The sequence below is a fragment of the Engraulis encrasicolus genome, chromosome 4, assembly GCF_034702125.1.
Source record: "Engraulis encrasicolus isolate BLACKSEA-1 chromosome 4, IST_EnEncr_1.0, whole genome shotgun sequence".
Classification (NCBI taxonomy): domain Eukaryota; kingdom Metazoa; phylum Chordata; class Actinopteri; order Clupeiformes; family Engraulidae; genus Engraulis; species Engraulis encrasicolus.
This window is the reverse complement of record NC_085860.1, coordinates 4,566,169-4,581,109: the sequence shown is the minus strand read 5'-3', so window position 1 is coordinate 4,581,109 and position 14,941 is coordinate 4,566,169. Positions and strand designations below refer to the sequence as shown.

At 43.4% G+C, this 14,941-nt stretch overlaps 1 protein-coding gene across 4 annotated transcripts; it reads right to left on the bottom strand.

The window, feature by feature from the left end:
• Positions 1-861: 861 nt before the first annotated feature.
• parp16 (poly (ADP-ribose) polymerase family, member 16) lies at positions 862-10,288 on the bottom strand. Of its 4 annotated transcripts, none has more exons than XM_063195961.1 (8): positions 10,206-10,288; positions 7,367-7,459; positions 6,178-6,446; positions 5,488-5,625; positions 4,287-4,496; positions 3,731-3,902; positions 2,536-2,680; positions 862-1,782 (listed from the first exon to the last, which is right to left on the bottom strand). In XM_063195961.1, the coding sequence occupies exons 3-8, from the start codon at positions 6,364-6,366 to the stop codon at positions 1,647-1,649; spliced, it is 990 nt and encodes a 329-aa protein (XP_063052031.1). In that variant the 5' UTR covers positions 6,367-6,446; positions 7,367-7,459; positions 10,206-10,288; the 3' UTR covers positions 862-1,646. The 4 variants fall into 4 exon arrangements, with proteins under 4 accessions (XP_063052031.1, XP_063052032.1, XP_063052033.1 ...); XM_063195962.1 differs by lacking the exon at positions 10,206-10,288 and adding an exon at positions 9,997-10,167; XM_063195963.1 differs by lacking the exon at positions 7,367-7,459 and having other exon boundaries at positions 10,206-10,273.
• Between the last annotated feature and the right edge of the window lie 4,653 nt (positions 10,289-14,941).

Genomic DNA, 14,941 nt, shown 5'->3' with positions numbered 1-14,941 from the left:
CTACACTTGGACATACTATAAAGCTCATGAACAGTGGCGTCCATTGTAAACTACTTAATTAAAATCATAGTACTATTATTACAAAATATGATATTGTACCCATAGACATACAAATCTAAAGCCCAGGATTTCACCATTGGTTTTCAGCTGTGTTCTACTGATGTCTTGATTTCAGACATGTGATTAAATGAGTTAACATAACCGATTTTAGTGTTTAAAAAGAAAAAAAAAGTAACATTACCCAAGACTGTCATGTAACGCAACAGCAAGAGGTATGTTCGTTCTTATTATTTTTTGAAGGAAAATAAAAACAGAAAATAATCCCTATAGGTGCCATAATACTTGTGCGAGGAACCTCATACTGCACCATTTTGCTTCTTATTAATATTCTTACCAGTGGACACTGGATTCCTGCCGTTAACGACTATGGATGCATGATTCTGGGGTATTCCCGTGTGTGAAAAACAGAATCTCTGGCACTCCTGTCTGTTGTGAAATGGGTACTCTGTACATCATCACCGCCTGTGGACACTGCGGGTGATCGCAAAGCACTACGAGTTGCCCTGTAGCCCTTTGATGTGGGTGGGAAAGCTGGTGTGGAGGGGGATCAATCCAGGACAGGTGACAGGCCTTTCTCAGGACCGCAACAGATGGCGGAAAAAGCCACAGACGTTATGGAATAGACAGAAGGCACTTTGAATGACGAAATGTGTGAAAAGTCGCTATGCATCCTGTTGATGTGTGTGTGTGTGTGTGTGTGTGTGTGTGTGTGTGTGTGTGTGTGTGTGTGTGTGTGTGTGTGTGTGTGTGTGTGTGTGTGTGTGTGTGTGTGTGTGTGTGTGTGTGTGTGTGTGCGTGTGTGTGCGTGTGTGCGCGTGTGTGTGCGTGTGTGCATGTGCATTTGACTGTGTAGTGTCTGGCAAACACAGCGTGCAGCTCAAAAGTTTGTCAACCCTTTTGAAATACATTTTTCCCCCATTATTGGTCATAAAATGTGGCACAATGTGCTGAAGCTGACTAGAGAGCAGTAATCATTGCACACTGGCCCCACACACTGGCGCAGATGTGCTATAAAAACAATGAATGGTCAATTTCATCACACCACCAGAGCGTGGATAAACAAGGGGCGGCTCAGAGAAAAATAGAACTCTGTCATAATCGGGAGCCGACATCCGCACACATCTGGGGACATCAGTGCCGGTGAACGGGGTTGTATCAAACACAGTGGAGTGGAACGTTGGCAGAGCAGTACTCCGCACTTTGACGGAGGCAGTCTTGATTTTTCACCTCTGCTAGTTACTTATAAGATTAAAGCACACTGACAGAATAGAACTGCTACTACTACACAAGGGTTCACATAATGTGCAGAACAGCACATGAGTGTACTAGTGTGTACCCGTTACATTACATTGTAACTGTGTGTGTGTGTGAGAGAGAGAGAGACAGAGAGAGTGTGTGTGTGCGCGCGTACAGTGTGTGTGTTACATTGTTATAACTGTGCATGTGTGGGTGTTTGTGCATGCCCATTTCCGTGTGTGTGTGTGTGTGTGTGTGTGTGTGTGTGTGTGTGTGTGTGTGTGTGTGTGTGTGTGTGTGTGTGTGTGTGTGTGTGTGTGTGTGTGTGTGTGTGTGTGTGTGTGTGTGAGTCATCTGAAGAGTCTATGCCAGAAGGACTGGAACGCGGAGGAGTTGAAGGCGCCGATGAGGATGAGGAGCATCAGGTAGAGACTCATCATGATGAAGAAGTGATGCCGCACCAGCCATGAGGGGACCGCAGAGTGCCTGACACACACACACACACACACACACACACACACACACACACACACACACACACACACACACACACACACACACACACACACACACACACACACACACACACACACACACACACACACACACACACACACCACAACACCACTGCAGTCAGGTAGGCAAGTTTTAAAACAGTTGTTTTATGGTGTAAGACCAAGGTGGTATTCTGAGAAGATTATTCAGTTACTAACCAAGGCAAATTAAATAAATTACAGCAAGTAGTGAACCTACTGATAGTGGCGCCTTGTAGATTTAATCTCCAATCATAGAAAACAGTCACAGGACTCTGATTTCATCAAATTCATCAAATTCTGTGCTCCACAACGCCCTGTGTTTAGGGATGGTTTTGGTAAGAGCACAATTTTGCTTAAGAAAAAAAATTCCCTTGCTTGTTTCACTGTTCTTGGCAAAAGTAAAGCAGCGGAAACATTTCTTTACTGGCAGGTTAGGGTTAAGCATGCTTTTGGCCAGGGCACAGCAGAGCATTGTCGCGTTTAGCAACAGAAATTCGCAGACACTGCGGGAAAACGGTGAAAACCTTTCCCACGCCGTTGAGGCCCACGACTTCTCTCGCAAAGGCGTCGCACCTTAATGCTCAATGCACTGGCGTGAGACACATACGCTTTTACATGATGCCAACGTGCACAGTAAAGTTCCCAAAACTTGCTCCTGAAATTACACCCGGAGATGCTTTGTTTTTGTGAGCAGAAGCCTTACCTGGGCCTGTGCCTCTTCTGCGAGTAGACCAGCAGGTACTTGACTCTGACCAGCTGATTGTTGGTGACGACGAAGTATTTGTCCGGCACGTTGCCGCCCTCGCTGTGTTTTGCCCGTGCTCGCTGCCGGTCCAGCCCCTCAGAGTCTATGGTTACCAAAAAACATCGCACGCACGCACGCACGCACGCACACACGCACGCACGCACGCACGCACGCACGCACGCACGCACGCACGCACGCACGCACGCACGCACGCACGCACGCACGCACGCACGCACGCACGCACACACACACACACACACACACACACACACACACACACACACACACACACACACACACACACACACACACACACACACACACACACACACACACACACACACACACACACGAACACAAAATGACTGGCAGATGTCAGACGACAGAGTCAATGAGCAGATGGTCTGCTGTGTCTGCAAATTAATTATACGAGTGTGATGTGTGTTTGTCTTTGTGTGTCTTTTATGCCATGACTGAAGAGAATTTTCCATGTCATGCAAGGTTAATGGACAACAAAGAAGTATGTCCTCGTCTAAACAGGTACGGTGCTGTAAATAAATGCTAAAAATACATGACTCTTCCCAAAACTTTCATTGAATTAATAAAATTCTATGACTTTCCAGACCTGGAAAATGTAATTTATTTTCAATATCCATTTGCCTGGACCAACACAAGCACTTGTTCATACCTTCTGCTGTTCAGCTGTTGAAATCCACTCAGAAACACATATGCTGTTTGTATATTTATAGGTATTTTACAATGCACATTTCATCTCTTCATCTTACTTAATTGTATTAATTAATTTACAAACCCTTTTATATGTTTTAAATGTAAATGCTCCGTGGAAGTGCATGTGTGTGAGAGGTGTATTACTGCAAAACAATTGCCGATACTGGGACCAACTACCAACTACTACTACTACTACTACTACTGTATCTATGCAGGGCTCTAATTTAACATCAGCCAACTGGCCAAGTGCTGGTGAAATTTCAATTTAGCTGGTAGAAAAGACCAACTTACTAGCCACTTTGACCCATTAGTGAGTGTGTGTTTGGCTGGTAAGATTAACATCTACATGCCATTTTGGCAGGTGATGAAAAAAAAGTTCATTTAGAGCCCTGTATCTATTCTATGTATATGCAGATGTCCTCACCTTTCTTCCTGACTTGGCACTTGACGTCGGGGTGGTCGATGACCTCACACAGGGCGATGCAGCTCAGCAGGGGCCCCATGAGGCTATCCCGCCAGCCGTTGCCATGGGGACCATACAGCATCGCCATGCTCAGGTCACTGGTCAAGTAGGTGCCCTCGCCAAACAGGGATGTCTGACACACACCACACACACACACACACTTCATTTTAGCCAGTGGTCCTTTTTAACTTCATGTTTTAAGTTAGATACAGTAATCATGAAGAAAAAAAAATAGATCATAGGGAGGTGTCTCTCTCACACGCACGCACGCACGCACGCACACACACACGCACACGCGCACGCACACACACACACGCACACGCACACGCACACGCACACGCACGCACGCACGCACGCACACACACAAAATTTCATTTTAGCTCCACCCAGCTGTCCTTTTTAACTAATTGCTGAACGCAGAGACAAAACAGATGGAAGGGCACACGCACACACGCACACACGCACACGCACCCACACACACACACACACACGCACATACACGCACATACACGCACACCTTGTTGAGGTGGCAGTGTAGGCCGTTGTGTAGGATGGAGTGGAAGTTCTCCAGGCGGCTGCCGTGGAAGGCGTGGATGAGGCCGCGGCCCTCGCGCGTCTTCTGGAAGCGGCAGTCCATCTGCTCCGAGTACTCCACCTCGAACAGGAAGTCAGGGGGCGGGGCCCACGCCGCCCCCGTGCTCTCAGTCAGCTCACACAGTCGGGAAAACTGCACACACACGCACACACATACACTATATTAATATGTGCACAGAACTTGCACATATCTGCCGAATCCGGCAAATCACACGCACACGTGCGCACACACGAGATAGGAGGATGCACAGAAGTGTTCTCTCACAACCTCAAAATAAAATTGCTTTAAGTGATGATGAAAAAATACTGCATCACTGTCGTAGTTAATGTGTTTTACAGGTCCTACAAACACACATACAGTCAGACACACACAGTTCTGAAGGAAGGCCGTTTGTGGGATAACACCCAGCTGAGAAAATAAGCTCAACAGACATCTGCACGCAAATGCAAACACACAGGCACTACTGCTTTGACTCACTGAGAGCTGCTGTGCAAACAGAAACACACACACACACACACACACAGGGGTAAAACCCCTGCATAAATATCAACTCACACAAACACTCCAAGGGCTACAGTAAAATATTACAGCTGCTAGAGTTGTTAATAGTAATAATAACCGATAGTTATTCAGCCTTTCAGCTAACTATCTACACTAGCTCTATCCATCTCACTGGTGTCAAATATAAGGCCCCAGACTTATAGAGAAAAACTAAGAATGTCATAATAAGAAGCAAATCTCAAGCCCATTACACATTTTGCTGTAGTTGTCTGAGCTTTCCGGAATTTAATACTTTAATACAGAACAAATGTCTTTTTTGGTCGCAATTTACAGTCGATTCTCTTGATTAACATGCTGCCATCCACCTCATAATGGTTGACTAGCTATGCGATTCCAATATGAAGCAGGAATTTGTGATATTTCGCCATTACGTTACTGGTCCTTCCCACTTGAAATCAGATGTGGCCCGCAAACTCAAATGAGTTTTGACACCCCTGATCTACCAGCTTACATAAGTACAACGAAAGTGTCACTATTTATCAGTAACTACATAAAAGAAAAAAAGTGCAACATTTAAATCACACAGACACATATATATAGTACACACAGGCCAAATACACACCTCCTCTTTCTCCAATGTCTTGATGGCAAAACTTTTGGAGGAGAGGACCCAGTGGGCCAGCGCCAGATGGGCCTCCCCGTCTCCTGCCCTCAGCCCCGCCAGCTCCCGCACACCCGGCAGAGAACTGGCATCCTTCAGCTACAGTAGGAGACACAATACAGACAGCCATGTTGCAGGAGCATCCTATCCAGCAGTCATTTGAAGCATGTGGTATGTGTTATAATATTATTATCATCATCAATAATAACAACAACGTGTTTTATTATTACATGACAGGAAACCCAAGGACAACTTACAAACATAAAAATAAATAAATGATGAAAATGAAATTTAAAAATGTGACATTTTAAAGGATACATTAATTTAAGACCATAGTGCAGTTTTGAATAGATAGGTCTTCAGTGCACTGTATATTGGTGGTATCATTATTGCCTCTAATCCTGTCGTGCCTCTGGTGCCATTAAAGCATTATGTGTTCAATAGAAAATATAACCCACAAAACATTCAAAGAATGTGTTGTGTGTTGTGAAAGACCATGTAATTAAGCATGCACATCCCACCTTACTAGGGCAGGTGCAGGCCAAAAATGCATAAATGACAGACATGTCTGAGGAAGACCCAAGTGGATCAAAACATCACTCGCTTAACTAATTCCTTTTAACATTATTTTGCAGAAGATTAAGCACAAACCAGCGCCTCAAAGTCTTTGTTGGCAGAGGTCAGGTAGAAAGGAGGGAAGGGTCGGAGCATGGAGTCCCTCTTGTAGTTTTGCAGGGCGGAGAGGAAGAAGCTGAGGCGCAGGTCGGCAGCCACGGGGTCGCGGTGCAGACACGAGCGCACCAGCTCCCGCACGGCACCCGGGGGCAAAGGTGGCTGCATAGCCCAATGCCACAGACGGTCAGGATCACACAAGAGTCACACTGCAGCCACAGACCAGGGCAGGGTGCATCGCCACAACACTGTGGAGAAGCAGAGTCACAATTATTACATTACATCACACTTAGTAGACGCTTTTATCCAAAGCAACTTACAAAGACGACATTCAAGCAAGTACAGAGTGGGGGTCAATACAGCAGAATATAAGTAATGTAGGCAGGGTCCTAAATTAACTTTTTTCACCACCAACCAAAACGGCTGGTAGATGTTAATTGCACAAGGGTCATTTCACCTGAAATCAGACACTTTGGGACCCGACCGACACAGATTTCAATCATACTTGCTGTGCCTGTTTAGTAGCAAGGTAGCACCCCAGAACTGCATTTGAAGGATCCACACACTGACACGATATGATCAAGGCTGAATGTATAGTGTCCTACCCTCATATGTCAAACTTTGCTAGTGTGTTTCTCCCTTAATATTGGTGTCAGATTCACACAAATGCAGTTCTGGGGTGCTACCTTGCTACTAAACAGGCACAGCAAGTACAGTATGATTGAAATCTGTGTCGGTCGGGTCCCAAAGTGTCTGATTTCATGTGAAATGACCCACAAGCCAAACACACTCTCACTAATGAATCAAAGTGGCTAGTACGTTGGTCTTTTCTACCCGCCAAACTGAAATTTTGGCCATTTGGCTGTTGTTCATTTAGAGTGCTGAATGTAGACCAGATAGAGAGCAGTAATATATAGTGGAGGACCAATATTGAGTGTAATGCCCAGGAAGTGTGTGCCCAGGATTAGAGTTTTGGGAGAGAAGAGTCTTCACAAGCTTCTTAAGGTTTGGAACTGGTAGCTTATGCCACCATTGAGGGATAATGACAGAAAACTGCTTGGACTGGGATCGCCTTATGTGAGTAGTAGAGGGCAAGAGTTGGTCCTGGAGGAATGCAACACCCTGGAAGGAACACAAAGCTTTAGCATGGCCTTCAGGTAAGCAATACCTGCTGTAGCTGTAGCGAGGGACAGGGCCTTGTGTTTAAGTTGAGCGGACAGCGGTAGCCAATGCAGGTTGACAAAAAGCGGTGTGACGTGCCCTTGAAAAAAAGAAAAGAAAATTAATATATATATATTTAGGGGGGGTTTAACCTTTATTGCGACAGGACAGTGTGAGAGAGACAGGAGGTGAGTGGGGAGAGAGAGACGGGGAAGGATCAGCAAATGACCCGGACCGGAATTGAACCCGGGTCGCCGGCGCAGCAACCCAGTGCCCTACCGCTAGGCCACTGCAGGGCTGACATTTTTAGTTCTGCGCCCTTTTAGTTTGGGCTAACACCAGATGCATCGCTGCGTTCTGGACCATTTGCAAGGGTCATATCACACAAGCCTCAACACCAGTCAAGAAGGAGCTGCAGTAGTCGAAGCGAGAGATGACCATGGTCTGTAGTACCAGAAGCTGAGTGACATATTGGGTCAGGTACGGACTGATCTTTAGAACAGTGGTTTTCAAATTTGGAGCCGGGAACCCCTTGGGGGCCGCGAAGGGGTGCTAGGGGGGCCGTGGCAGGTTGGCAGGAAAAGTATAGCACAATTTTTATTTGAAGTAGACTGCATTCTTGTAGAATATGCTAAAAGTGGGCTTGCCTTTGGGGCCAGAGCAAAGCAGTTGTAGTAAAAATAACATAATCTAACTTAGCTAATAAACACTGAAGAGTAACTGTCAGAACCCTTACAACACCTGTTCTGGTTGACCCACTAGGCCCAGCAGCTAACTAATTAGGTGCTGTTTCCACGTAGCTGGATATTTTTATATGTGGATATTTTTTTCTCCTGCTTGTATTGGTTTTGCATTGGTTTTGGCCTTCCGTTTCCACGTAGCAGATATTTAAAAATCCAGGTGCAGGAGAAAAAAATAGCAGGAGAAAAAAATATCCTGTTTAGGGGTCTGAAACACATTTGTTACAATGGAGGATTTTTTTATCCACATGTTGCGTTTACACCTAGCAGGAGAAAAAAATACCCTGCTAAAAAAAATATCCTGCTACGTGGAAACAGCACCTTAGACCTCACAGCAAGCAGTGGTTGCCGATGAGTATTCTACAGCAGAGTTCTAAAATGCAAAAAAATTACTCTTCAGTGTTCCATGCCTCCCTTAATTAGCCACACCTGTTCTGGTGCTGGGTATTGATAGTAGTGTGTGCAGTAAAAACTGTAATGCACACCAAAATAAACCAAAAATAATCTTAACAATATTCCCATTAGTTAAGAGCGGCATTATAATAATCTATTGCATCTCTGAACATTACTACGGTACTATTATTGTCAAGTTATTATTTTATATCCCAGTGGTATGGGGCACTGACTAACAGACCTAGACTATGATTGTGAAAGAAAAATAATGTAGCATGACCCATGTAAGGGGGGCCTTGGCTGGAATATACCGGTATGTGAGGGGCCTTGTCATGGTAAAGTTTGGGAACCCTTGCTTTAGAATATTGAAAAGTGAGAAGAGGCATGACCAGGCAACTGAGGCTATGTGGGAAGAGAACGATAGATGGTCATCAATCATGATGTATCCTGCGACCTTATTTGGGGTGACAGTTACTCAGACCATATTGAGTTTGATATCATGGCAGCATGAATCCTTGGGTGGGATCACCAGGAGTTCAGTTTTAGTGAGTAATGTTCTCACTTATCTCTTTAACTCCCTCATACACACACACACACTCTCTCTCTCTCTCTCTCTCTCTCTCTCTCTCTCTCTCTCTCTTCTCTCTCTCTCTCTCTCTCTCTCTCTCTCTCTCTCTCTCTCTCTCTCTCTCTCTCTCTCTCTCTCTCTCTCTCTCTCTCTCTCTCTCTCTCTCTCTCTCACACACACACACACACACACACACACACACACACACACACACACACACACACACACACACACACACACACACACACACACACACACACCGAATCTGGGTCACAGTATGGATGTGAACTGTCAATGATGGTGAAGGGATGTGTAATGTAAACATTCTGCACACAGTTCTGCATGTGTTCACCACAGTGTAATCTTTACACACACTAGTCAATCTGTACAGATTTCAGCCCAGTAGAATACATTTAACACACAGCCAAGATGGTATGAAATGATTTAGCCTACAGTACAAGTGACCAGTCAAGACATTTGCAAGTGACCACAAAACCGATCGATGAATTGCAATGTCATCCACCTGTTCAACATACTTCCTCAAAAATGAAAGAGTTGGTGTTCGCTTGTGACTAAGGATTTTCGACATCAAAAACAGGTATTTATTTTACAGATATCGCCTCTGTAACCCATTTTTTGTCTAAAGAATGTCATGCCTGGTAGTGTTAAGCCAATGTGTTACTCACAAACATTATTAAATCTACCCCGAGGACGATACAGCTTAGATCCCATCCGGGGTTTATGGCTTTGTTGGCATGTACGCTGACCAGCTAACGCGCTACCTAGCCAGGTGACACTGTTGACAGGCTTGCTCTCTGAAACTTTCAGAACTTACTCTTCATATTTCCAGATTAAGAACAGTTTGATCCACCTGTGACTACAAATCGACGTCAACTTCAAACGGTGTAGTTTCTGGATGAGAGCGCAGAGACGCACCTGTTTGTGCACCTGGGCATCGCGTTAGCGACTACTGTCTGAAGTTGACTTCTAGGTGGGTTTTCCAACCCTCTCCATCCAAGTATCACAAATCTTTCCAACAGCAGGGCGCGCGCGGGGTTTGGTTCTACTATTTCGAAGGCATAAACAAATGTCGTGTTGTCAATTGTGGGGTTTTGATTTAGCTAAAAGAATGATTGAGTTCTCACCTAAAACAGTTGAGATCTCCTCGTAGTCAGTGGCATTTCGACAGATATTTGTTTGTACTCTACACCGGGTTGTACTCCCTGCGCATGCGCTGACTAGTTTCTTCAATGTAGGATGTCGTATGAGACTTTATGTCGCCACCTGTTGATGTGGGTGACAAACTGACGTTCTTGAGCACAGACCTACTTGAGGGCCCTTCTCAAAACCTAGGATAATGCACTTCCAAGTCCATCAGCCTAATTAGTCACGAAAAAAACTAATTCAATAGCAGTGTGGCCTCCGCACTCTCTTTCACATTTAAGCCTAAGTAGTACTATGAGGTGCTCCGTAGGCAATATACGGGTACCACTAAATAGCACTAAAAGTCAACATTAAATAGTTCTATAGACCTTATCATTCATGCAATTGAAATGCTTGAGCAAATTGCATGTCCAAGGTAAAATAATGTAGGCCTATGTAAACTTTTAGTGATGATTTGAGACATATTTCTGATCGGGGGCACCTCAGACTTAAATGATAACTTCAGTCAATTTCAACATGCAGTTGTAATGCTCACACTACCCTGTAGTGGGGTCGTAATAGGCTCAGTCATTTCAAATTGGTGTTAAAGTTTGGTTTTCACTTCCAAGTTGAAGTTTTGGGTCTATAGAACAATTTGAGTTCGAGTGTCAAACACACAGATAACAAAATGGCCTGCGGGGGGCGCTCTAAAATATATAAACTGCTATAACTTTTGATTAGTTAAACCAAATTTAACATATGAGCTATGTATGGATTCAGCATGAAGAGGAGAAACCGGTGAGCTAAGTATTTGGTTACCAGATTAAAGACACACTATGTAAAAAACACGCTTTTAGCCAATGGACAGCTAAATCCGGGCTTTTTTAAGATAAAGGGTGGAAATGCCCTCAAAGTTGCAATGAAACATAATTTATTGTTACAAGTTATTGTAAACAAAGCCTGGGTTATCACTTAACTTGATTTGTTCAGAATATCCCTGAAGCACACAGATACTAATAGGATACACACAAATATGACTGCATATAACCTAAGTTATGTGATATTTAGCACCCAACTTGCAACTTTGAGTGTATGCATTTAGGAAGATGAGTACCAGCTTTTTGTTCCAATCAAGCCATAATTTTACTCACAACTTAAAAACTTTATATCTGGAAGAAAGTAAATCAATAATAATAATAATAATAATAATAATAATAATAATAATAATAATAATAATAAATACTATGGGGAGCATCATTTTTTCCTGCATTCATAAAGCAAACAGAAGACCATAGGGCTAACATTTATTCCAATACTCCACTCTACAATAACTATGACAGAGAACAGATGCAAAAACAGTCAGTGGTCAGTCTTGCATGTGCGCTTGCACAGACGTGTGCACTTTAACTCTGCCTTTATGCACTTGCACCGAGATCTGGCAGGTCTATTTGTACAAGTACTAGTACAGCTGCACTTCACCTCTAGTTGGAATGCATCTTGGGCAACTGCATCTTTGGTAGTGTAGTCCAAATCTGGGAACTGTTAATTTGTTACCAGATTGGCAGGTATTTCTGGCAAATGCAGATGATAAGAACGGTTTTCATTCCTGTCAGCTGGTAACAAATGGACAGTTGTTAAAGAGAAAACACGCACATCCGTCTCAAAAAATAGGGTGCAGGACCAACAAAAATACCATGAAAAAATTGAATGAAAAGTCCGCGACACCAAGCTCCCGTTGCTCTTTTTAATGTAACGTTTCGGGCAGCATGCCCTTCATCAGACAAATGGACAGTTCCCAGATGACAGAGATGTCCTCATAACAGCAGATGAGTGTGTCTACCATGTATGAAATAGTCCTATAGTATTATTTAGTATGCTTGCCAAAGGCCTCTGCTTGCCGCCAGCAAGCATACTAATTGTTCTCCAACAGTTTATTTAGTATGCTTGCGGGAAAGCATACCAATTGTTCATCAACAGTTTATTATTATTATAAATTTTTTCATTCACCTCGGCCTATGGGAATCGCCATTCATTAGTACGCCGGCTTTGAATCGTTGCAGCGTTCGAGATAGAGACACGGTTCGAGTCCCAAATTGAACGGCTGGAAAAGGGCTCAGGGTGGTGTATTTTTTGCTGGCCTACCCCCTTTCATTCGTTCACCAGACTTGTTTTTCCTCAGTTTTCTCTCTGTTTTCCCCCTCATTGAAATTAATGGTAGAATGGTCAAGATGATGATGTCACAAACTGTGGCAGTTACAGTGAGAGGCGACCTGTCCTAGGGTTTTTAACTAGGTATCAACTAGGTAAAGGCATTGTCAGAGAGGTCTTGGCTCTGAATACAAACTGTGTGAAGATCATAAGCCAACTCGTACAAATGTTTCAGAGAGAGCAGTTTTAAAATCCCTATGATGTGACCCCATTCACTTACGAAAAAAAAAATGTGTGAACAGCTCAGCGCATAGGCCTGAATATGTCCATTTTTTGACTGAACCATTTGGCCTAGAAAAGTGATCTCAGCTTTGACATGAAGAGCAGGGTTGTGCCATTTGTGTGTCAATATCATCTGACAACTTGCAAAACTTTTGGAGATATGACAGTGTAAAAATAAGGCTGCACATATTACTCAGCTATTGACCGCCAAATTGTCACCTTTAGAATCTTCATTCATACACACACACCAAGGAGGTCTATATTACTTACTGTATCATTGACACACACACACATGCAGCCATGTAGAACTTTGGACCTCTGCTGTCACTTGGGCAACCATGGCCTAATATGCTGCTGTGGCCACTCTATACAGTAAGTGGCAGTGGCCTACTGGGTAGGGTGTTGGTCTGTCAGAGGGTTGCAGGTTTGAATCCCACCCTTACCTCTCCCTACCCACCCATTGCTGAAAGGCACCTGAAGCATTTCCACACACACGCGCACACACACACACACACACACACACACACACACACACACACACACACACACACACACACACACACACACACACACACACACACACACACACACACACACACACACACCACCTTATTATTATTATTATTATTATTATTATTATTATTATTATTATTATTGATGTATTTTCTTCCAGATATAATGTTTTTTGGTGATTTTATGTGTGAATAGAATATGGCTTGATTGAAAAAAGTTGATACTCATGATACTAAATTCATAAACTCAAAGTTGCAAGTTGGGTCCTAAATATCACATAGGCTTTATGCAGCCCTATTTTTGTATAGGTATCCTAGGTATCTTTGTGCCTCTGGGATATTCTGAAAAAATGAAGTTGAATGATATCCCAGGCTTTATTTACAATAACTTGTAACAATAAATGATGTTTCATTGCAACTTGGAGGGCATTTCCACCCTTTATCTTAAAAAAAACCTGAATTTTGCTGTCCATGGGCTAAAAGTGTGTTTATGACATAGTATGTTTTTAATCCGGTAACCAAATACTTAGCTCATCAGCTCCTCCTCTTAATGCTGAATCCATACATACCTCATATGTTAAATTTGGTTAAACTAATAAAAAGTTATAGCAGTTTATATATTTTAGAGCGCCCCCCGCAGGCCATTTTGTTATCTGTGTGTTTGACACTCGAACCCAAATTGTTCTATAGACCCTAAACTTCAACTTGGAAGTGAAAACCAAACTTTAACACCAATTTGAAATGACTGAGAAAAATTGCACATGCCTACGACCCCACTACCCTGGACTTGTCAGTACCTGAGGGTCTTTTTTTCCTTCTTCAGCCTGAGGAAAGGGCTGAGCCGAAAAATGTGGCATCACCGGGTACTGACAAGTCAAGGGTAGCATGAGCAATACAACAGCATATTGAAATTGACTGAAGTGGTCCTTTAAGAACCACTTCATTTTTGGGAAATGCAGTCTATATGGGGATCCTTGCAATGGAATTATGGTCAGTAGTAGAGAGAGAGAGAGAGAGAGAGAGAGAGAGAGAGAGAGAGAGAGAGAGAGAGAGAGAGAGAGAGAGAGAGAGAGAGAGAGAATCCATCGACACTTCAGTATTGAGTGCTGCTGATGTTCAGGTAAGGATCATGTTGTTACCTTCAAAGCAAATTACACACAATTGGATAATTGCTTAGCAATGAGATATTGACAATGTAATGGTCTTCTAAGCCTTTCTAGACTTTTCGAGGCTAAACATTATCCTACACTTTCATGCTTCCCACTTTTGCATTTTTTTTTCAAAACACTATGATGTAATCTATGTGAAAATCCCAGTTTTGTTTCCTTTTAAGGCCTACACTTTTCATAGTCAGTTGAGCTGACCTGTCCATACTTCTGTGAATTTTGCGCCGCAGCTCATAAAATGTCCATTAGGGGTCGCCAAAGTCCTATGATAAAGCGATACAACACAAGTGGGAATGAGGTTGTTGTGGGACAGGGACACCCTCACAGGCTGGCTGTGATTTGCCACAGGTTGCGGGGTCCACGGTAATCCATGTAAGTATATACTCTATAATGTGCATTGAGATATCCCCCAATTTCCTCCATTCATCTACCCCTTAGTTCTGTCATGTACTTTGCATTACATTGAAATGCACTGATTTTCAGTAAAATCTGGCCCTGGGCCTAAAATAGCTGTATAATTTATAGCTAGCAAACCCATATATTTTCTGAGAGCACACACTCTCCAGATGTGATATAGAAAGAGTTGGGATGACCTAAAGTCTTACAGACTTCTGCCTCAATCTAACCCTA

Excerpts from the sequence above, each read along its gene's own strand:
- parp16 (XM_063195961.1), bottom strand. The coding sequence starts at position 6,366 with ATGCAGCCACCTTTGCCCCCGGGTGCCGTGCGGGAGCTGGTGCGCTCG. Across the intron at positions 5,626-6,177 it reads ACAAAGACTTTGAGGCGCTG|CTGAAGGATGCCAGTTCTCT; the intron begins GTTTGTGCTTAA and ends CTCCTACTGTAG. Across the intron at positions 2,681-3,730 it reads GTGCCAAGTCAGGAAGAAAG|ACTCTGAGGGGCTGGACCGG; the intron begins GTGAGGACATCT and ends TGGTAACCATAG.